The following is a 23976-nucleotide window of genomic DNA, read 5'->3' as shown; positions in this document are numbered from 1 at the left end:
TTCTGGCAACTTTGATTTGCATCACCTCATTCCAGCATCAATGCTTATGTGCTCAAAGCTAATCGAATCACTGCTCTTCAGCCCCTTTCTATTTCTGATCCCAGGCATTGTCAAGTCCTTTAACCAAACCTGCCTTAACCATGCTGATGGCATTAAGTTCATCCTAACGCTATTAAGCCAGATGGATATAGACACATCAGGATGAAACAGCTGTTTTCAAACTATCAATGAATGCTGAGTAGCAACCCTAAATGAGCCTCTTACAAAACAGAAATACTAACATGGATAGAATGGAAGACCTACCAGCCTACAACAATCTGTTCTAGGATCTAACCCATCACCAGCAACAGCAATAAAAGAAATCCGAGATGATCTTGGATTCCAGCCTGTCACTGGTCCCGCAAATAAACATAGTTAAAATAATGGGTTGTACACCATGCAATGGTTTGAAACATTTTCCCTCATTTAGGTTTTTAACAGAAGCTCGAAGCCACCATTATCCTTCTCATGTTTCGTAAAATCTATGCACAAGCTTTACTCAGTGAGGCACTCATTTCCCTAAAAAATAGCAATGAATTCAAAATGTAGTAGCAAGTTACTTCAACACCCCCACATCTTAGACAATGGAAAAACATCACACCAAGTCTCCAGTTTGTCAGTGGCCACGCCTAACAAGACATTCCGCCTTCAGGGCACTCTGCATTGCTTACTGGGCTGATCAGGAGCCCCCAAGGTCACCTTTAACTCAGAAAGGCACTACCTCATTCTTCAAAACAGGTGGGGAAGATTCACAGCACCACCAGCAGATGGGGCCTTTTGCCATCACCAAGGCATCAGAGAACAGAGGATTTTGCCCAACTATTGAACTCAAACTTACTTAACTATGGTGGGCAAGTGCATAGCAATCTTTTACTCTCCTACGCTCCACTCCATACTTAGATGCACCTACACATTTTCAGTAACAACATAGAGTAGGGTCTGACAGTCGCACACAAAAACAAAACAATCCCCACACAGACCACCCTGTAACCCACACCAACATTTAACAGTTTAACACAACTGTCTGCTTATCACTTAGGCCACTGAAATACTTCCCATAAAGCCACAAAACAAACCCACACTCTTCAAACCCAGCACAACCATCAAAGTAGTGCTCGACCCTTTTACACCTTCACAGGACACTTAGCTCCTCGTCGGGGATATGAAGCACTATATTGATGCAAGTAGAACACAATACAACTGGCTTCAATTATCACAAAAGAAAATATCACAACGTGCCATCAATGGTCTATTTGAATACTACAATATGTGCCACCTTTTTGCAGCTAATGTGGCAATCTACGTTTCCCACACAGTTAGGCCCATATTTATACTTTTTGATGCAAAACTGCGCTAACGCAGTTTTGCGTCAAAAAAATTAGCGCCGGCTAACGCCATTCTGAAGCACCATGCGGGCGCCGTATTTATTGAATGACGTTAGCCGGCGTTAGCCGCCGGCGCCGTCTGGTGTGCGTTAAAAAAAACGACGTACACCAGGCTGCGCCGGCGTAGGGGGATATGGGGCTTGGGCGTCAAGAAATGGGGCAAGTCAGGTTGAGGCAATTTTTTCGCCTCAACCCGATTTGCGCCATTTTTTTTCACTCCCAACCCCCATAGAAATGACTCCTGTCTTAGCAAAGACAGGAGTCATGCCCCCTTGCCCAATGGCCATGCCCAGGGGACTTCTGTCCCCTGGGCATGGTCATTGGGCATAGTGGCATGTAGGGGGGCACAAATCAGGCCCCCCTATGCCACCAAAAAAAATTTAAAAAAACACTTACCTGAACTTACCTTAATGTCCCTGGGATGGGTCCCTCCAGCCTTGGGTGTCCTCCTGGGGTGGGCAAGGGTGACAGGGGGTGTCCCTGGGGGCATGGGAGGGCACCTCTGGGCTCCTTCAGAGCCCACAGGTCCCTTAACGCCTGCCTTTTGCAGGCGCTAAAAAACGGCGCAAAAGCGGCCGTACGTCATTTTTTTTGACCCGCCCACTCCCGGGCGTGAATTTTGCCCGGGAGTATAAATCCGACGCACATGCCTCGGAGTCGATTTTTTAGACGGGAACGCCTACCTTGCATAGAAATAACGCAAAGTAGGTGTCCACGCTAAAAAATGACGCTAACTCCATGGACTTTGGCGCTAGACGCGTCTAACGCCAAAGTATAAATATGGAGTTAGTTTTGCGTCGAAATTGCGTCAAAAAAAACGACGCAATTCCGGCGCAAACGGAGTATAAATATGCCCCTTAATGTCCTTCCAGCAATATAGGCTGTAGCTGCAGATTATGAGCGCTTTCCCTGTGTTTAAATGTAATGCGCAGAAAATGACAGTGTTAGCATTGGTTGCTGATGGGTGAGATGTCAGGGCTAATAATCTCAGATTAAACAAATGCTTTTGTCATATTTGCCAAAGATGTGCTGTCATACAATTACATGTAATACAAATATATATTCAAATAGCTGTGACGTCTATTCCAAACATCTGCTTTATACTTAGGGTGTATCCTTCTATTTTTAATCACAATCTCATGACCAAGGAGAATAATGAGAATAATGTTTCTAATTATATGGATAGTACAGTAACTGCAAACACATTTTCCAACATATAATAACTCTGAGAACATCCAGTAACTGTTCTGTGAGTGCTATAGTAGGCTTTGCTATCTGTATAAACCTGCAGCAAGGGGGCTCATTACCATTCACTGGTCCTGCAGCCCTTCTTACTGGTTAGTGATAGTGACGACAGCCTGCAGCAATCGCTGGTGCTGTAGCGTTATGTCTTCATGCCGTCTGTTATATGGGACATCAATAGGTTCATGAATGATCCTGGTGGCCATATCATAGGTGATGCAATTTATCATGCATATGACGTCATATGAAGTGCATTAGGTGGGCTTTGTGTATACATGGGCAACTATATTGATGTGTCACTTCAACTCATATTATAAAGGAGTTTTCTTATCTAATATATTAACATATTTCCTTAAGTTTTCTGTACTTGTGACCCCATTGAAAGTTGGCACGCCTGTGCCCTGAAACAGTGGACACTAAGCACTTATCTTTTCCTTTAACCGTGCCCTGCACCCAGCCCCCTACAAAGAGTAACCACTGATCATGGCCATGGTTTTTGACTATGCCCTATTCTCGCTCCCAGTAAGCCTTTAGCTTTGCCAGTAGGCTCTAGGTACAAAGCGTCATCCTAGAAACGGACCTGGGCACTTCAGTTTTAAGAACTGACGTGCCCAGGGCTGACCGTCAATCAGTGACACCTTGTCACAGAGTGGGGTGGGGTCAGCAACTCTCAATGACCGCATCCCACTCTGTGATGAAGTAGGGAAGGCCCTCCTCTCATTGGCTGACCATGAAAGGGTCAGCCAATGAGAGGAGGCGGTGGGATCTTCCAGCACCCTGTTCCAACCCCAAAGCTACCAGTATGTATGAATTTATGTGTATGTACATGCTGTGAAGGAGTGTGTATGTGCTTGTGAATGGTGGATGTATGCGTGCACACTTGTGTTTTTGTGCAAGACACTGTGCATTTGGGTGACCGCCCCATCCGTACTGCACATCACAAGCGGCTACTGCTTGTGAGGGGAAGTGCTGCATCCTTTCCTGTTTGTATAGTCCCTGTGAGGACATCTAGTTTCCTAAGGAATGTCTGTAAGGATATTGTTTGCTGTCTATAATTCTGCTTCATTTTTATCTCTATTTTACTTAATGTGTGATGCCGCTTCAGTGAAGTCTTTGATAGTTTCATATGTAACGTCAAGAGTGATGTCGCTAATATCAATTGTATTCTATTCTGGGATGACATGTATGAGGTCATAATTAGTGCACTGGGGCATACCTGAGCAAGATTTTCGATCTTAAGTATAAAATCTCTTAGTTGGAGTGTTTTGAAGGACGTAAATGTGTATATAGTATTCATGTTGCTGTTGAATTTTAATTTTTAAGTTTCATTAACAAAAGTGAATTCATTATTTAAGATTGAATCATGACTGAAAAACACTTGACTTCAAAGTCTAGTTAAGAAATGGAAGAACTCCAAAGTCAAGATTGTGACTCGCCAAAAAAGCAAGACCCTGATAACAATGGTCTCAATGTGCTTTTAGAGACATTTATCTAGCGTATCGCCTGCCTGTGACGGGTCTTTCCCATCCCAGCGGCGAGGATACAAAATTGAACCTGCAGACAGAAGGCATCACATGAGCACGAGCATTGGAAGTCAACCAAATTACAGACAATGGCCTCTGTGTACGGGGGACCTTCTGCCGAGAAGGAACTGTGAATTAAGGTCAAGCATCTTGTACTGAAAGTAAAGTGTAGAGGAAACTTCGACACAATGCCTCAAGCTCGTCATAAGCAAGGCTGACGTGTTTTTATCCAGCCTTCGATGTAGCTACCACTTACTGGTTAATCTATGACTATCATTTGTCACTGTCACAAAAGGGATATCACTGGAACGGGGATCCGAACCCCTGTACCCCAGAATACTAGGCTGTGGTTGTGCAGTTTGAATCACTGACTAGGCACCTCAAACTACCGTGAGGGTGGACGAGGAAACACTCAGCTCCAGTTGTGTTGCAAGGGTTGGGCCCTCATGCAAGCAAGGAGAATTAACTCCTATAAACCTTTGTAGAGCAGCAAAACCAACAATAATTGAAGTTTAGAGGCTCCTCACTGCCTAAGTGGCTGCATCACCTCTCCCGCTGCACCACTGAGAGCTACACCCCTGCTCAACTCCCCTATCTGAAAGTCTAGCGGTAGGCACTAGGACACAGTGATTGAGATCAGACAGAAGGCCCCTGCCCTGGGATCCACCTACCACTATGGGAAACATATGCCGAATACTAAACAAACCAGATATTTTCAATTTCTTACAATAATCACCAGTACTCAACGTTGTGTGATGGTGTCATTTGTGGCAAGGTAGTCGGGAAATTCAATTATGATAATTACAATAGCAGTAATTAGAAAATATGATCTAAATTAGAGCTCTCTTGGGATTAGAACACTGGGATATTGGGGAGTCCCCTGAAGACAACAGATTGACAGAGAAACAACATAGGCTGCTATACGCCATCTAATTCTACATTCCAATGCTTTTATTTCTGTTTCACTCTTTAATTTCAAACATTCTACTCCTGATGGGTTGAATGTTCTATTACCATTATAGCCCTTCAGGCTGAGGTTTTACTGGTTAGTTACAGGCCCTCTCAGAAATGTAGCTCGAGCGTAGGGCCTTTAATAACTAGTGTAGCCCCCAGCATTGGGCTACAATGCTAAACTATGACTCCATCAACACAGAGTGGCAAATTGAAATCCTCTGTCAGTATGCACCATAAACTCTTATTATCATTATAGAAAGAGTGACAAGTAGGTAAACCCAGGGCCAAAGATGGAAACATTAAAACACCCACCATGCCCCTGCAGACACAGTTTTCATCTCACTGACCTGGACATAATCCACCGAGTCCCCGAGGGCCTTGAAGGCAGTGTACATCACCTCTCGCTTCCCGCCCCACTTCTGCATAATGCAGGAGAACCCGCAGGTCCGCACCACTTCTTGCACCTGCCGAACTCCCTCCTCCAGGCTGCTGTCCGTCTCCTCTGCGCCTTTCTCGTGGTAGTTGCTCTTCCATACGTAGCACCCCGTCTTCTCAGAGCCCATGATCTCATTGAAAATCTCAAGCATGTAGGCATCATCCTGGCCATTGCCGTCCACCACCATTACCACCTTCAGGTCTGGGTAGGAGATGCGCTTGACTGACTGCAGGCATTTCTTCAAGTAGTCTGGGTCCTCCTGGTAAGCAGCGATACAGAGGGCCACTGATGGTGTGAGCCTCAAGGCCCTTCCTTCTAGGCGCATATGCCGGTGCTCCAGAAAGGCAAAGAGGCTCTGGATGAAGAGGTGGAGGCCCAGAATGGCCCCATAAAGCCCGAAGGACAGGTAATGCTTCTCGGTGTGAATAAACTGGTACCCAGTAACATATGCAGCCAGGATCCCTCCTAGGACTAACACAGCAAAGAAGCTGGTACCAAGAAGACGAAGGGCCGCCTTCACCTTCACTGGCATCTGTGCAAAAAAACAAAAAGAGGAACAATTATTATAGAGTTCTCTTCCACATCTTCTACACTTGCAAGAAGATCAACTAACCTTTCATGCAATTCGACAATTTCATAGAGGTCATACGGGTCATCCAATGAATGATGTCAAAACAATTCTCAAGACGCAAACAGAGATCATCAATCAAGGGAACATTTTGGAATGCCTATTGCTGGTGATGTAGGATTAGGCTAAGGAATTGAAGGACTATAGAAATGTCTCTTTACTTTAGATACCCAAAAGGAACACAGTGTAGCATTGTATAAACGATGATGCATCAACAGTACCCACCGTCTTACACTCTCCTAACAATACAAACAATTAGGGTTTTGCATCCTTGGTGGCGGTTAGTGTGGTCAGGTATTGGCAAATTTGACTATAAAACAATATGCATTTTAGTTGTTCAATTCATAATCAGCAGATTAACCATGACCACTCTCCTCTCTACCTTCTTGAAAACAGTTGAAGTGCTGAATGCCACCCAGGAAGAATGGAGTCCATTTCAATGCTAATGATGCCATGGAGAGCAGCAGAGTGAGTGAGCACACAGCACACAGAATGTTAAGTCAGGAGGGATGAATCCATGGCATACCTTCAGGGTACTCACATAAAATGCATGTGCATGCGGTGTAGCTCAATGGAATTCATTTACATCGGAAGTGATTGGTGTTCTGGCATAGAAGAAGTCCTTCTGGAGCTACACGGACTTTCACAGAACACATTTCTGCAAGACTCCTTCATAACATGGGTAGAGCAAGGCAACCTAGTGCATTCAGTAGGGGTGTTGACTACTTCTGCGAGGTGTCTCATCAAAAAGTTCCCGCCCAAAAGCTTCTTTGTAAATCCGAAGGGACCACTAGCAAAAGTTACTGGTATCATTTGTATTATGAAGTCTACACGAACTCTGCAAGTTCTGTGCATTTTAATGGGTGATTCTTGATAGATCTCCTCAGAGAACTTAGGAATTACAGGGGAAAGCAGTGCTGTTTCCCCAGGAACGCCTCATTTTTCAGGGAACTCTCGGGTTCACAATCATCCAGTTCTCTTCATCAGAGTTAGGAGTACAGCAATATCCTTAACTTTGGGTGGTCTAGAAATAAAGCTTCTGCCGTCCACCTACTCCATGCCAGGTGAAAGTGGGACATGGGTATGAGTGCCATTGGCAGATGGAGGTGGCCGGGTGCAAATTGGTAGGGAGAGGAGCAGGGGACAGAGAATCATGATTGAGTAGGAGAAGAACATGAAATATTAAAAGGACTTCCGCTATGAGCTTCGGGTATGCAAGCTTTGTCGTTGCAAATCCAGCTGCATGCCGTTCGGAAGAACTCTATAGCAGCAGCGAACGGCCATTGCAACACTTCTGCTCACACCTATATTAGCCCTGGACACTGAAGAAGGACTAGAATTAGGGACCTTCTCCATGATAGTGATGCACTGATTTCTATAAATGTAGCCACTGCACCATGTATGCACAGAGGAGCACTTTTTCATGCATGTGCACAAGTGGAAACACACATTTAGCAAAGCAAAGCTTCCAACAATATTCAGCACAGCATGCATGCACAGTAATGCAGCGATATTTGGTGTGGTTTGTGAATTACGTGCCTACTGTCCAGTGTTTCATTGGTGGTACCTATTATGTCAGACTGTGTACAATGGTATGACAATGTGGACAAAAAGGGCACAGAAACAATTTGTGCATGTTTTTCCCACTATCATTGCCAATGTTATGTTACATATATTTGTATAGCGCACAACCCACCTGGGAGGGTATCCTGGCACTGAAGGAAGAGCTGTAGGGGCCGAGCCAGAGCCCGGGCCAGGTGAAGTGCCATATCTTCACGTTTTTGCTGGTTTAAAGAACTGAGGAAGAGGCTCTGAAGTGCAGGGGCAGGTCGTTCCAGGCCGATCGGTAAATTATTGGAGCAGGACCAAGAATGATTTGTATATTGTTACCACCAATGATTTAAATGGGCAGGTACTGTCCGGTACCGAGCACCTGCGCTTCTCTAATTTGAAGAGGAGAGTACCTGCACTTCTCACCACTGTTGCTATACATTATAGTGGATGCATACCGGCACTTCTCAGGAGCAAGCAGGTACTCTAAATAGAGAGTACCTGCACTTCTATATTTCCATTTAAAGCACTGCTTACCACCCCACCTGGAGTAGTGCGGTGGACAAAAAAATGATGGATTGGAATGTGACCCCAAATGACTGCCAGAGGTTGAGACTGAAAACAATTGTGATTAGATTTTTCTTGTTAATGGGATCGTGGTTATGGCATGGTGAAAAATCTTTCATTCTTCTCAATGTGCCGATATTGCGGATCGGATCTAAATTAGTTCATTACTGTTTTCTGCTAGCTGTGGATAGTGCAGGCACGAACCTGAAGTTCTAGGGGCCAAATGTATCATGCATTTTTGCGATTGCAAAAATGCATTTTGGTATGTACGAATCCTAATTTGCGATTCAATAACTTGTTACCGAATCGCACATCGGAATTCTGACTACATACCAATTTAGTATTAGGAAGGGGTGTGTCAAGGGCATCCCTTCCTAATACTGAATCACAGCGGTATGTAGGAATGTTTTGTGACCAAAATGCGGTTGCAAAACATTCGCATTTTACCACCTACTTCAAGTAGGTGGTAACACATTTGCAAACGGGAAGGGGTCTCCAAGGGACCCTTTCCCCTTTCTGAATGCATGCAAAAACATTTTTTCAAGAGTAGGCAGTGGTCCCAGCGACCACTGCCTACTCTACTCTTAAAAAATGAAAAGAAAACTTTTCATTTTTCTTTTTTAAACTCATCCCATTTTCCTTTAAGGAAAACGGGTTGCGTTTAATAAAAAAAAAGATTGCTTTATTTAAAAGCAATCAAATACATGGTGGTCTGCTGAGCTCAGGAGGCCACCATCCCTGTGTTGTATCCATTCACAATGGTTCACAAATTGTGACCTACCTCATAAATATTAATGAGGTAGGTTGATTTGTGAGTCGTTGTGAATCGCTAAATGAAATTCTTGGAGTTTCATACATTCAAATAGTAATTACCTAATTGCGATTCGCAATTAGGTAATCGCTATCAGAAAAATTGATACAATTGGCCCAAGGTTACTTCTCTGATATAAGACTCTGAGCTCAAGCTCTGAGTTGGCTGCTGTTTGGTTCTCTTTAAGTATCACTTTAATCATATTCCACATGCAGCGCCTTTCCAGAGATCACACTTCCTCCCACGTGTTCATTTTGAAGGTTTTGGTATTGTACCAGCGGGACAGAGAGCACAATTCATTCACATAAAAAAACTGGAAAGAAAACCACTTAACCCACAAACAAAACACAATGGCCTAATGGAGAAAGGCTTAATCATTTTATAAGCCTGGGTCTGCAAATTAATCAGAGAGCGATTTGCAAGCAAATCTCACCAGTGATCGTCTTATTGATGCCAAGTACATGAGGAGCTAAGACGTCCATGCTAGGCTCTCCATACCAGGAGCTCTCTTTGCATTTCCAAATATCTGTGTGCTGTAGGGCAGGTGAGATAATCCCAGGCTCATGTTAATTATGCCTGTTTTTGCTACAAGGTTTTATTTGGATGAGCCAACAGTACATTGTGTGAGGGACAGATGGAACAATATCATCGACAGATGCCTCAAGTCTCACTCATTGCGAGTAAGACTCACACATTTTGAGCTCTCATACCAGGCTGAATTCACACCTAGTGAGAACCGGCAGATGCATACTTCCAAATGCCAATCTACTCAGGCATCCACAGTGCTCAGAGGTGGCCAAGCGAGGTGAGTACCTGTGAGCTGGCCTCTCACCACGGGAGCCCGCCCACATAACCCCTCCCCTAATCCTCCCCCTCCCAACCCACGCAGACCCTGTCCTGCACTACTTGGGTGTTATTTATTTTCCACATTTTATCTGGACAACAGCATAATCTATCTATTCCGTTCAGTTCTAAGTCATGATTTTAATTTAGTGTGATGTTGTGTTATTCTATACATTTTAATGTGACTTTTTAACTATTTCACAAATGTCACTTCCTGCGCAGTCATTTAAGTCTATAGCCCTGTGATATCACTTCCTGTGATGTTATCAGATAGGATAATTAGTACTCAAGTATTTTGAAAACTTGAGAACTCTGTGCCATGATGTATTATGTTTGATAAGCTGGTACGGGAGCCTAATGCCGATATAACGGCTTAAAAGTATTTAAAATCATTCTCAAAGGTGGGTTTATACTGGAGAAGCACCTCAACTGGCTACACAGAACCCAAGTGTCTTACGGATGCAGTAGGACTCAGTGACATTTTTGCAGGCTAAATAAGAGTGGTGGTTGAAGACACTTTCTTCCAAAGTGCTGTTGCCATTGTGTGGTGTTGCTGTGGTATGAAGCACTTAAGGGTGCAAGCACAAGAAGCAATAGAGTACAATTTCACTTGTTTTTCTACCGGACTTCACAAAAGTTTCCAGCAGTTGCCCGAAAATTCCTGGAAATGTTTTATGAATTTCTAAATCCATGTATGGAAAGGTATTTCAGCAAGTGTAATTCTATATAGCAGATAACTGCATAACTGTGCATGGGAACATGCCAACACATCTGTGAGTTGCATTTAAAACAAGCACTGGCAAAGCCAATTTGTCTCTCCTTTGGGGGGTATTGGCTTTGACAATGGTTTTTAGAAAAGCTGCACAGCATCCTTGATGCTGTGCAAAATGGCTAAAATAGAAACAAAAGCCTACGCCATTGCCTGCCACATCATATTGTATGCATGTGTGCCTACAAAGTAACGTGGGTGCTTTTTTTAATTTGTATTTACCCATCCAAGTTTGATTGGCCTGTAAAAAGGAAAAGGTAGCTCAAAAACAATTTTTAAAACTTTTAAGCAGCTTAAGGGGGCGTGGAAGCAACTCAGAGGGCAGGGGGAAGCAACACAGAGGCTGGTGAAGGGTCGAAGGGTGGGGCAGAAGCCACACAGAGGGCACAGGTTGAGGTAACACAGAGGACCAGCAGGGAGAGTAATCAACATTGAGGGTGCAGTGGGAGGGAAGTGACACAAGATAAAGCAATGTGAAGTGCAGGGGTTTAGAAAATAAACAAGCAAGATGAAGGGAGAACTTGGACCATGTCATCACAAAGGGGGTGGGGAAGAAGCACAGAGACAAGAGAGTAACACGTAGCTGCAGAATGGACAAGAGAAGTGCATAAGGGAGACTGCTGAAAAACACATGCACTCTCATGGTACACTTAAGCAAAAAGAAAAAAGTAGTTCCTGAAAAGTAAGCAGAGGAATGACTCAGTGAAGTAGAACAAAATGATGGCGCCCCATGCAGAATGTGATGAAGGACCCCTGTGCGGCCATGATCGAAGGGAGGCACAAGCATAAGAAGAGTAAGTAAAGACTGCACAAGCTGATAAATAAGAAGCAAGAAAATAGGAGTGACCATAAACCCAACCAATGGTATGCAATGGTTGGGCTCTAAGTCCACTGCAAGCTGACATTAGGTATTTTCACCAACAGACCTACAGAGATAATCACAGGGGAAAACATACATCACCTGTGGAGAATACCCTTCCCCTACACCCTCATGAATGATGGGGCTCAACTATCAAGGAAGTAGCCAGGAAATTAAAATAGCCTTCCGTTTTGAATCTCAAATGGCTCTGAGTGAGAGGATGAGGTAAGCAAACCCAGCAGTCATCCAGAGCATTGTTTCCCCTGAGGGAATTCTGCAGTCGGAAAATTCCACCGCTCTGTCCCTCTCACAGTATTGTATCTTTTCTTCTCTCTTTCTAGCCTTCTTTCTGTCTTTTCTCCATCTTGCTGTCCGACCTTCTTTCTTTCCTTTATTCCATCCATGCTTCTGTACTTCTTGTCTTTTCACATCAATCCATCCATCTCTGCATCCTTCCTTTGTTATTCCATCAATGCTTCCTTCATTATAGCCCTATGTTTTACCTTCTTTCCTTTATCCTTCCACCCTTTCAACAATCCATCCATATATCCTTCCTTCTCTGATCCACCCTTCCCCATACTTCTCTTACCTTCATCCATCACTCCATTTCTCATTTTCTGTATCCATCAATCCACTGTCTCTGCATACACCATCGACCTCTCTATCCATCCTTCTTTCAAAACATCCTCCGCTCCCTCCATCTATCATCTCTATATCCATCATCGATATCTCCATCCACCCACCCATTCAGATCTCCATTTTCTCCCCATTCATCTTACCTCCTCCATCTCCCTCTTCCCTCCACTGCAACAGAAAAAAACCATAAACATCCATTTAAATGATTTAATTTTACACAGAACTACCCGGTGTCACCCCTGGTCCCTCATTCAAGGCTGGTAAAGTGGAGAATTAATGACGCTCATGATGGAGTTGTTCCCTTCCTATCCCCAAGTCTCCAAACATTCACAGACTCAAAATAGATTTGAGAAAGTTTTGTGAATACCTACAAACTCTTGAAGTTTTGGACGTTTCCACCCTTTCCAGGGATTACCACCCTAGAAGCCTTTTCCTAGAGTATGATTTACTCTCATCTAACTCCACCATCAGTAATATTACGCCTGGGGAATTTGATTTATTGGTGAAATGTCATCTTTTGTGAATTATTTGCATTCATAAATCAAGTCATTTGTATAAATGTTTTTGCATATCTGCCCTAAATATGAGCTTACTGTGTGAAGGAGTTTTAAGCCTTCAGCAACAACAAGCCATCTCCATGTTCTTTATCCATAAGTCCCAGGTTCTGAGGACTTAACGTAGGAAGAAAAACTTGGGGGTGGGTCTCTATGCAGGGCATGGATCCAGAAACGTAACTAAGCATCTTTTCCAAGAGATGTGTCCATAGTAATTGCGATTGTGACTTAAAACATATGAACAAGAATCCTGTGCTTTCCACAGCCAGCCACCTGTGATTTTTTTTTAATGACTGCATCCAGACAGGTCACACAACAACAAACATACGCCTAAAACAAGCCACATCCAATTAACTTTACCAATGCCTGTTAGCAGGTTCAGCTAAATTAGTGTAACATTATAATTTTGAGAATAATGAAAATGAAAATGTTTCAATTCTGAAAATATAAGACTGTGAAGCATACGCTACTAGGATCTGTAGAAGCAGTGTCCGTCTGAGTGTCTGAATCATTCCTATTCTTACCTTAAGGCCACATTCATTTGTGATCTCCCACTCTGCAACTATTGTCTACACATGTTTTTAAGTCCTCCATATTTCACACATTATCACCAAACTCTTCATCACTATCTTTTCAGTCTGTCTGTATATACTTCCGTTAGGCACCTCACATTCCTCACACACGCACGCACACACACACACTTTCTCTCTTCACCTGTAAACACTGCATTTTCTTTTCCTTTGGTGCTGTCAATATTTCTACAGATGTGTTTACCTCCTTCACATACATTCACCAAAAATTGCTATCACACATGCACATGTTACATCACTCAGGGCACTCTGTAAAGAGGTCAAGGACTGCATGTGCTGGTTGTCTGCACTCATTTATGTTCCTCTAACAGACACAGTGAGAAACTTGCACTGCCTTCAGCCTGCAACTCTTTACTCTGCCCGATCATGATCCCCATCCACAGCCCGAGATCACTCAGACGCCTGGAGTTGATTTAGTTCACTGTATGCGCTATACAAGAGTCTGTTACATGAAAAAAAACTTCCATAAAGACATCTGGAAGAAACAAGCAATATTTGGGAATGTAAAATGAAGTAATGTGTGAAATGTAAACAGGGACTGCATCACTGACGGATCAACTTAACGATTTTGATAGTCACTGTCAAGAAATTGATGTGTTTTTGCCTGCAAAGTTAAGGAAATGACTAAAGGGCCCAATAGGAGGCCATTTGAGAGTCACTTTTTAATTCCTGGTGGGTCTGAGACCTGACAGGACTCACTTCACTTAAAGCCCTGCAAGCAGTTCACACTGTCTGTTTACCAGCGACAAGTGAGTCCCACTGACCGCCCATGTGCCCAAGCTTATGTCCTCAGACATGGTCTGCCTCGTACTCTAGCTCCTTCTACTGCTCAAGCTTCTCCCTGAAGCCCCTTACGCTGTTGGGCAATGTCCAAAGTGAACAGTGTTTCACATTTACAGCTCCTCTTGCTGTCCAAATGAATAGTCTCCTCACACTGCCTGTGTGCCCAGTCCACTTCCATTCTTAGAAACCAGCTACTCCTCCCATCACACGCGGACTGTATCTTTGCCTTGGGCCCTGTACAGCTCTCCGCTGCCTCTCCGCTGGGTTCGCACTACAAGACTCCCACATGCATAGATTCATTTACATTGTATGTAGAGTTGTGTGGCTAAGCCTAGACATGTTTGCACATCGAGGACAGTGATCTATTCTGGCCTCGGCACGCCATTGTAGCCCTTGTGTATTTTGATGAAGGAGCTCATAGGCTTGTGCTCAGAAACAGAAACTCAGCTCGGTGCTAGGTGAACACATTTGATCAGAATTCTGATACAGATTTGCGACATATCTGCTTATGTTGTCATACTACTAACATTCAAAAGACTTTCCATACACCACTTACACAAACTGTACACGTTCACATTTAAAGGGTCCTGATCCCCTCAACCTGTGAAGGATGAAAAGCTGAGACAATTTTAACCGTGCTCTTCTGGTGTAGCAGATGGCGTAACTGATGCATTGACTAATGGGCACCAAGAGCCATATATACGAACACATTTTCCCATTGACACAGAATGGGAAAAACCCTTTGCTACATCTGGCCCCAAGTTTCTGCGATTAGTTTGCTATAAGCAACATCCTGGTTGGCTCTCAGCAATTCTATGACTAGCAACACCTTAGCTCTTGCAGTAGGGATTGCAACCTCCTTCCATTGACACTATTTCATGGTCTGCTACAAATGAGGGCTGGAAACAAACGTATAAACAAAAACAAATAATAAAGAGAGAACCAACAATTAAACGGCTAGTTCTGAGTGAGGTTGGAAGGTGGTTCCAGAGTTGAGAGAACTAGACAGAGAACGCTTTTCCTCCGAGTCGGGCATGCTAATGTCGAGGAATGGACGCTAACAGAGCCTGAGAAAAGAGATCCAACTGGAACATAATCTGATCCCTAATTGCAGGTGTCTCAGTTTTACACGGTGCTTTGTGAACTACACAAAGTACTTTAAAATGATTTTTTTGTTCAATTAGTAACCAGTGTATCATTCTCCATTGGTGACATGGTCAGCTTTGCGTATACCAGAGGCCAATTTTACCACCATGTTCTAGATGAGCTGCGTTTTGGCCAGTAGTTTTAATAAGAATCCTACAAAAAAAAAAACATTAGCGTAATCCAATCATGAGTTAACACAGGCAGCCACTACTGTGGAGTGAAATTCTTAGACTCAGAAGTTTCATTTGTAAAGAGCATGCTTAAATTACTGCATTGATTTAAGATTTAAAGGAAAATTCTTTATCGAACTTGAAACCCAGGATTTTCACCATACTCACAATGTCCATAGGTTTGCGTTTGACAGAGAAAATGCTCCAAAAATCAATAGTTTTGTCCTGCCTACATTTAATTTAAGCATGTTGGTGCTAATCCAAGATTGGATTGCTGTCAAGCACAATGGAAGGGATCCCAGAAGTTCTTCAGCAGAATGATGGAATCTAGGGAGCGCTGCGTGTCAATGGTATAGGATGTACCGTTGCGTCCAAAGGAATGATTGACATTCAAAAGGGGAAAAATATAAACGTTAAACATCATCAGGGACAAAGAGAAGTCTTGAGGGACACTGCAACTGACTACCTTCTATTTAGACCTACACGAGGAGAGACTGACTGCAGTCTGCCAAAAAGGAAGAAAACTAGGCAAGCGCTGCCCCTCCAATGTTGACCTGAGGCAGCTGGCTGATCATAGTGGAACGACTTACCTTGTCAAAAGCTGCCAATAGATTGAGTAAAATAAGGCAAACAGGTCAACCTTCATCCAAATTCATCCCGGTGTCATTCAGAATTGAATTCAATGCTGTCTTGGTATCCATACCAGGTGTAAAACCAGACTGGGAAATGTCCAGCAGATTGTTACTGTCAAGGGTCTTCGAGAACCATTGGGTTAAATATTTTTCCCTTTTTTATCATAAATTATAAGATACAAATAGGTCAATAATTGGCCAGGGATGGGGCAACCACTTTTTCCAGAGCTGACAAGTAAGATCGACTTTGGAAATAACATCAAATACACTAAAACTTTAGTACCAGGCTGTGGGACTCTTCCCTTGAAGAATTATCCTTTTTTACATTGTAACACAGTACTTGAACTTTGCTTAAATAGTAAGGCAACAGTTGGTCACATAGCTCTAGTGAGGGGATTAGATCTTCTGTTGCGCACCAGAGGTTAGTAATTTCTCCAGCAATTTCAAAAGAGCTTGCAGGGAATTGGAAGTTTCAAGAAGCTTTATCCTCAGGGGGCACTGTTCATCTAATGCATACAATTTTTGCAATGTTTTCGTGCAACTCTAAAGGTCTGTAACCGAGCAGCAGAATAATTAATGCACCATTATCTCTTAGCCTGTCACACTAGGAGACCTTCCACCTTGAGTTCAGATGTGAACCAAGGACAGGAGGATCTTTTCACAAACGTGTTGTTTTAGAAGCTTTAGGAACTATTTCATCTAATATAATAGCTAGTCATCTATTGTAAGGGAGAGAGAGGTTTCAGTATCAGAAATACTTTTCCAATCCTCCTTAAATTTTAGGGTAGCCTCAGTTCTGTTCACCCGCGAGAGTATAGCATCAGGCTGAGGATAATCCAAACACGGAGTATCAAAAATAACCAGAAATTGGTCTGTTCACTACACTGGGTTTAATTATATAAGCTGGGGCCCGGTGATAGAGCTAAAGATAAGATCAATAGTGTGTTGTACTTGGTGAATGGGCTTGTTTATCATTTGTGTGAACCTTAAATTGGAGATTTTTTTTTTTAAAAGGTCCACGTTGAGCCATTTTGAGAAGCATCACAGCACAAGTTAAGGTTTTCCGAAACCGTTGCATGGGAGTACTGTAACATACTAACAATTTCAGAAAGTTTGTCTAAGAGGATAACCGGATGAATCAGGTGGCTTGTAAAGAACCAAAAAAATAGAGGAGGATGCTCATACAATTAATTGGATTGCCTCTTCCACGTAGTTCCTAAGGTCTACAGAGTCATCAGCTACTGTAAAGAATAAAATACAAAGAACAGAAATAAAAATTTTTTAGCAAATACTGTGTTGTCCCACCAGTCCTAGCACTGAAGTGCACTTCTTTTTAGGCAGATATTCACGTGTGATGATGCAAAATGGCATCCCTCATAGTGCGAGAAAGGCAATGCCATTCCCACGCTGTTTGCTGTTTTGGGCAGAAACAAAATGTGAATTTGAACAGACCAATGCATTTACAAGGCTGACCCAAAGTAACTCCTTGTATGTATATAATTATTTATGTTTCTTATTAAATGAGACTTGCAAACATCTAAAGCTGTGCCTAGACTAGACCTAGAAAGGATCAGTAGGGCTCATTAGAAGAGGGGATACCGTTTGAGCTGATCTGTGAATACCCAACGTAGAAATGTCAATGACTTAAGCATTATTTACAATGATGGCAGTCGATGTAGCAGGGTACCAAATGTTCCCTTCTCCACGTAACTGTCCTGGTCTCAATGAAACACATCATCAACACTTTCCTCTTGAAGAAACTAATGGTCATCCCTTAAAATGTGTTAAACTATCATCCAAATTTCAATCAGTTCTCAGGTTTATGCAACTGACTGCACATGATAACTTCAAAGAAGATCTAATTGTCACCCTAGATGAAGGATTCCAGTTCTTGCAATAATCCTCGATCTCTGCAGCACGACATCTTGGACCATGAGACACTACTGGAAAAACTCCATCAGTGGCCTTAAAATGAGTCAGATGCATATCAATTCAAAGCAAGTAGCATGCGGTGTTCCATATGGTTTCACCATCTCATCACTGCTGTTCAATATTTATATGCTCCTATTGTCACATATACTAAAAAGCCACCAAGGTTCATATTACGGGATTATCTTGGGGCCACAAAGGGTGTTCATGCTTGCTTTTGTACGTCTGCGGGACTTTCGTATTACTAAAGGAGTGCAGACCTTGGGGAGATTCTTCTGAAATACGGCACATAGTTTGCACCTGAGCAAATCCAAGGTGTCCAAGGTGTGTGCCCCATACAAATGAGGGAACTCCTTAGTCATTGCCTGCCTCACATTACCTAATCAGACGAGGGCAAACAGGTTGTCAGGAGCGGCAGTGTCTGTGCAACACAAAGGAAGTGCTGCACATTTAGGCCCATATTTATACTTTTTTAGCGCCACATTTGTGTCATTTTTTTACGCAAAAGTGGCACAAACTTACAAAATACACTTGTAAAAAAGTATAAATATAGGCCTTAGTGCGCCCCCAGAGGGTATTGCTTGGGAGAAAGAACATGAGTCCCAAAGACTCCCATGAATCCCCCCACAGGTGTATGCAGAAGATGCTGCCCAAATCCTGTGTGGAAGATCTCTGGGCTCTCGTCATTGAAGGGTGGATCAGTGGTTCCACACTACTGGTCCAGCATTCAAATTGCACTCTCCGCACCTGCCCCCCGGAAAGTGCATTATGTTTCTAATACAGCGCACTGTCCTGGTCTGTGTGAGATGCACCCAAAGAATGTGTGACTGAGCAGATTGGAACACTGCACCATTTTACTTCCAAATGTATGCCAAAAAAAACACAAATTCACATCAGACTCCTCAAAGAACCAGGGACCAAGCCCTATATTATGGAATGCTCAGACCACATACAACGCTGGATGAAAGATCACTTTCTCTACCTGAACAGAGTGAAAACAGAAATCCTAACATTATGTGAATCGTACCTCAACAGGCTTACCTTAAACATGCTCTTTAAGGCTGGTTCCCACAGCTACATCACAGAAAGTAAGAACCTGGGTATTAGTTTTGATTAAGAAGGGTCACTGCACGCCCTTTAACCTGGATGATTATGAGGTCACAGGAAGTGACACCATATGACTAGATCTCCATGAAGTTGTACTGCAGCTGTCTCTGCTGTGACTGTTGTGTGTGAGAGTGAAGGCTTTCCTGCTGTTAGCAGTCCCTGTTCTCTGGGGGGTGTTTTGAGTGTTGGTTTTCTATCTGCTGTCTGTGAGGGAAATGTGTGCTGGTGCTGCCTGCGCTTTATCATGTGTGTGTGTGTCTGTGAGAGACGGACAGAGACTGAGAAAGAGAAGCTTGTACTCCTGTTGTGTGTGGCTCTACTGTTCTGTACTTATCTGATTGTGTGGGAAGTGTGCACTGCGCACGTACCACAATAAATGTGTGTTAACAAAATGTGGTGCCCACGTCCTAACCTGTAAAGCTTGGCCTTAGCCCAGCTGAGAAGGCGATGTAGTTGGTACAACAATGAAAGCCTGCGCACGCACCACTCTCTCATGAGTGACTGTGAGTATGTGCCTGAGTTCACCCATAAGCAAGATAGCTGGCTAGTTTGATTCCAGAAGGTGTTGTTTTTCATTTTAACTTCTGGAAATAAAATGTTTTTGAGCTTATGACCGCAACTTGCTCCATGAGCTTGTATGTGATTGAGAGAGTGACTGAGCCAGTAATGTGAAGGAGTGAGTCAGGGACTGCACGAGCGTTCAAACGAATCTGCCATCTGGTATATCAAAACACGGAATGGCTTTCGCCAGAAGTGGCGATAATAAAAACAATAACTGGATTCATGAGTGCTTCAGACAGACATTGGGGAGCTAAGTTACTTATAAAGGAAGGCTAAAGTCATGGACCATTTAAAAGGAAAGTTTGAAGTTTTTTTTTGTCCTCCAGGGTGCTATTTTCTCTCTGTCTCATCACAGTGGTCAATTTTTAGGTCGAGTGTAAGCATACAACCTCTTGTATACTTTTAAGTATACTTCTTCTGTGGGCTTCCAGCTATTTAATTTATTAGTTTCAGTGGCTTTTAAAAATCCTTGCTTGCTAGTGGTCAGTCATGCCTCTTTGTCCATCATTCTGTGTGGAAGCAGGGACCAACTACTGTGCAATTATGATTTGTCCTGTTTATCTGGTCTGTAGGGGACTTTTTTATTTTACTTTGTTTCCTGCTCCTGTCCAGGGAAGCTTCCCTTTTCATTTGCAGAGCATTTTTCCACTGAGCTTAGCTGTAACTGAGGCTATAAATCAGGCTGTTATCTTGGTCACATTTGGTCATTGTGGGCTCTCTGCACAGCCTCTCAGCTGCCTAGTTCCCATCCTTCCTTGGCTTGGATTTTCTTTACCAAGTGTGCCTGCCTGTGTGCTGAGCGCAAGGGAAGAGGATCACTTGTAATTGCTTAAAGTCTAGGCTCCCAGCTCTACCAGGGCTCCACAATCCTTATAGAGACAGTGTCCACTTCTGTTCCATACTGGGATCCCACTTTCAATTGTGCACTTCAGTTCACACACCCAAGCCCTCAGCCGTGCCAGTGCCAGGAACCCCACACACGTTGTCTGCCACAGCATCTCAGTTCTTGCAGTCAGAAAACTCCGCTGCTCCAGTACTGGGACCTCGGGCGCAGCTCCATCAGTGCACAGCAGTTCACACACTCCAACACACCCCACGCACTCAGCCGTGCGCGTTCCAGAAACCCCACACACGCTGACTGACGGAGCACCTCAGTTCCTGCAGTCAGAACACTCCGCTGCTCCAGTACTGGGACCTCGGCCGCAGCTCCATCAGTGCACAGCAGTTCACACACTCCAACACACCCCAAGCACTCAGCCGTGCGCGTTCCAGAAACCCCACACACGCTGACTGACAGAGCACCTGAGTTCTTGCAGTCAGTACACTCTGCTGCTCCAATACTGGGACCTCGGGCGCAGCTCTATCAGTGCACCACAGTTCACACACTCCAAGCCCTCAGCCGTGCAGTGCCAGGAACCCCACACACACTATCTGCCAGAGCACCTCAGTTCTTCTAGTCAGTACACTCTGTTGCGCCAGGCTACAAATCAGGCTGTTATCTTGGTCACATTTGGTCTGCCAGCCTATTCCATCCAGAGGCCCCGCCCCCAGATGTAACCTGATGTCACCTAGGAAACCTTTGTATGGTGTCCCTGCTCTTTCAGCTCTGCTACCCCCATGCAGCTCAGCCAAAGCACCTCCTTTCAAGCACTCAGTGCCCACTGCTGTTCCAGTGCTGGGACCCCTCACCCAGCTCTACCAGGGCTCCACAATCCTCAGAGATAGTGCCCACTTCTCCTCCATACTGGCAGCTCCATCAGGGCTCCTTAGTTCACACAACTGAAGCCTTCAGCTGTGCCAGTCCAGAACCCACACGCTGTCTCCAGAGTACCTCAGCTCTTACAGTCAGTACATTCTGCTGTTCCAGTACTGGGACCTTACGTGCAGCTCCATCAGTGCACCTCAGTTCACACACCCCAGGCCCCTCAGCCATGACAGAACCCCACACACTCTGTCTACCAGAGCACCTCAGTTCTTACAGTCAGTACACACTGCTATTCCAGTACTGGGACCTCGGGCAGCACTCCATCAGTGCACCTCAGTTCTACTCTGGTGAGGTCACTTCCTTTCCTATACTGGGACCCCGCTCACGTACAGTTCCATTACAGTAGCTCAATTCTAATATTCAGTCCCACTGACAAGCCAATACTGAACCCAAAAGAGCAAAACACAGCTCAGTCAGTGCACCTCAAGTCCAACATCCAACATCACTGTTGATGGGAACCACCACAGCTCCACCAGAATCCATCAATTCTAACATTCAATGCACATTTCTTCTCCGTGCTAAGGTTCACACACATGCCCTTCAGGACTCCTCGTTTCTGTGGTTCAGAGACAATGCCACTCCCATACTGGGCCCCACTCGCAGCTTCACCAGGGTACCTCCAGGCTAATACTCGACAACACTGGCATGCCAATACAAGGTTCCACACTTAGCTCCATTAACATACCTCACTTCTGACCTTGTGTGCCCGTTACTTTTCCAGTACTGCAGCCCACATACAACTCTGTCAGTGCACCTCAACCCTGACCTGCCATGCCCCATTATTCCAATACCAGGAATTACACGGCGCTCTGTTTCTCACTCACCCACTGCCTTTCTGTGATTCAAGCACTGGGCTGGGACACAGCTGTCTCTATACTCCCAATCTTGATCTGAAGTGCCCCAATATTTCTGGTTTTGGGGTTCACATACAACTCTGCTAATGCACCTCCTGCTGTTCCTCACTCTGACTTCTGTTTGAGGACCTGGGGAGCCAATTAAATCTATTCTTAGCTGCCATCTTTATTTGGGAGGGTCTGTTTCACATGTCTCACTCCGTTCTTTCCTTTACTCTGTTTACTCTCAATGATTCTTTTTCACCCACTTTTCTCTTTCCAGCTGTTAAAGTCCACATTAACAGTTTCGCTCTTTCTTTCAACTGTCTACTCCACTCCCTTTTTTTTTTAATTCCCCTCTTCCTCTTGCTACCTCCTCTTTCAAACTTGCAAAAACGTGGTTATTTCTTTCCTTGTTTCTTCTCTTTTTTCTTCATCAGGCGTTCATTCTTTCACTATTTTTTTCTCTTCCCTTCATTCTTTCATTGTCTTTTTTATTTGTTCATTCCTTTGACTCGGTATGCATCCTTTCTCTCTTTTTTTTTTTAAAGATCTTTCTTCCTTCCATTCTCTGGTGTTTTACTTATCTTGTCAATTCACATTTTACTATAAGCCCTCTTTTTTCTGACTGTGTGTGGAAGCCACAAGTTACTTGATGGGACCAAAGTGTCAAAGTGGTTTTCCCATTCTGTGTCTGTGGGAAACATGTCAGTACATACATGCCATAGTTTTTTGCTGCTCCTTTCTCTCACCACCTCTCTTTTTTTCCTCTTTCTTCTCACACTCCTTTAAATATTTTTCCTCTATCTTTCATTCCCTAGCTTCCTTCCCTTTTATGTCTCACACATTTGCTCTATTTCTTCTCTTAGTTGTTTTCACTTTCTCGTTCTTCTTTCCCTTCTTTCTTTTATTTCTTTGTGACCCCTTCTCTTTCTTCCTTTTGTCTGTTGTATTCCCTTTGCTTCTCTTTTTCTGCCCCATCCGCTTTCTCTCCTGAAGCCTAGTTATCAAAGGACATCAGGTACAGTGGCACCAGGGCCCAGAGACCTATGGACCTCACTCAACTCTAATTACTGCTGTATTTTCCTACCAAAATTCCAGTCAACCATTTTCCTTTCCTACTTCAGGTCCCATGACACTGTTACAGCACCTCTTGTCCTCTCCATCTTCACTCTAACCCGCCAATCCATCCCAAATTATATTTTTGTTAGGCTGTTTTGAGCATTACACTCTAATGCCAAAGTTTATTTCTGATAAAGGTTTATATGATAATTGTATATGTTTTAAGCTAGAGGAAGAAGGTAAATGGAAGTGCTTTAGTTAAATGCTGGGACACTGCAATTATATGGCAGAAAAAAATGAAATTATGAGACAGGGTTGACCAATTTATGTGGCAAGAAATGTCTAGTTATGAATTTACAATGCCAATAGCTCTAACTCAAGTAAATGTGAGACCTATTGCATTGCAAATGCTTGTTCTTTCTTGTAGGAGAAATACTGAAACCTTCTGCTGGTGATCCATACAGTACCAGCTAAACTAGCTCTGCCCTAAATTTGCTCGGTTTTCTTAAACAATAAAAAATCAGTTCTGTTTTTTAAAGAAATCAAAGCGCATTTAAGAGGAATTTTTTCCAGCAAATCAGTTTAGTCTTTTTCCAACTCC

The 23976-nt window shown here is 43.6% G+C and overlaps 1 protein-coding gene across 1 annotated transcript in view; it reads right to left on the bottom strand.

Moving 5' to 3' along the window:
- Positions 1-23976, bottom strand: part of HAS3 (hyaluronan synthase 3) — an 86113-nt gene that overhangs the window by 47813 nt on the left and 14324 nt on the right. Inside the window, exon 2 of the mRNA XM_069218645.1 lies at positions 5491-6111. Within this exon, the coding sequence (XP_069074746.1) occupies positions 5491-6111 (621 nt within the window). The remainder of the gene's footprint in view (positions 1-5490; positions 6112-23976) is intronic.

Source organism: Pleurodeles waltl, chromosome 12 (genome assembly GCF_031143425.1).
Source record: "Pleurodeles waltl isolate 20211129_DDA chromosome 12, aPleWal1.hap1.20221129, whole genome shotgun sequence".
NCBI lineage: Eukaryota > Metazoa > Chordata > Amphibia > Caudata > Salamandridae > Pleurodeles > Pleurodeles waltl.
This window is presented reverse-complemented; position numbering and strand designations above follow the sequence as displayed.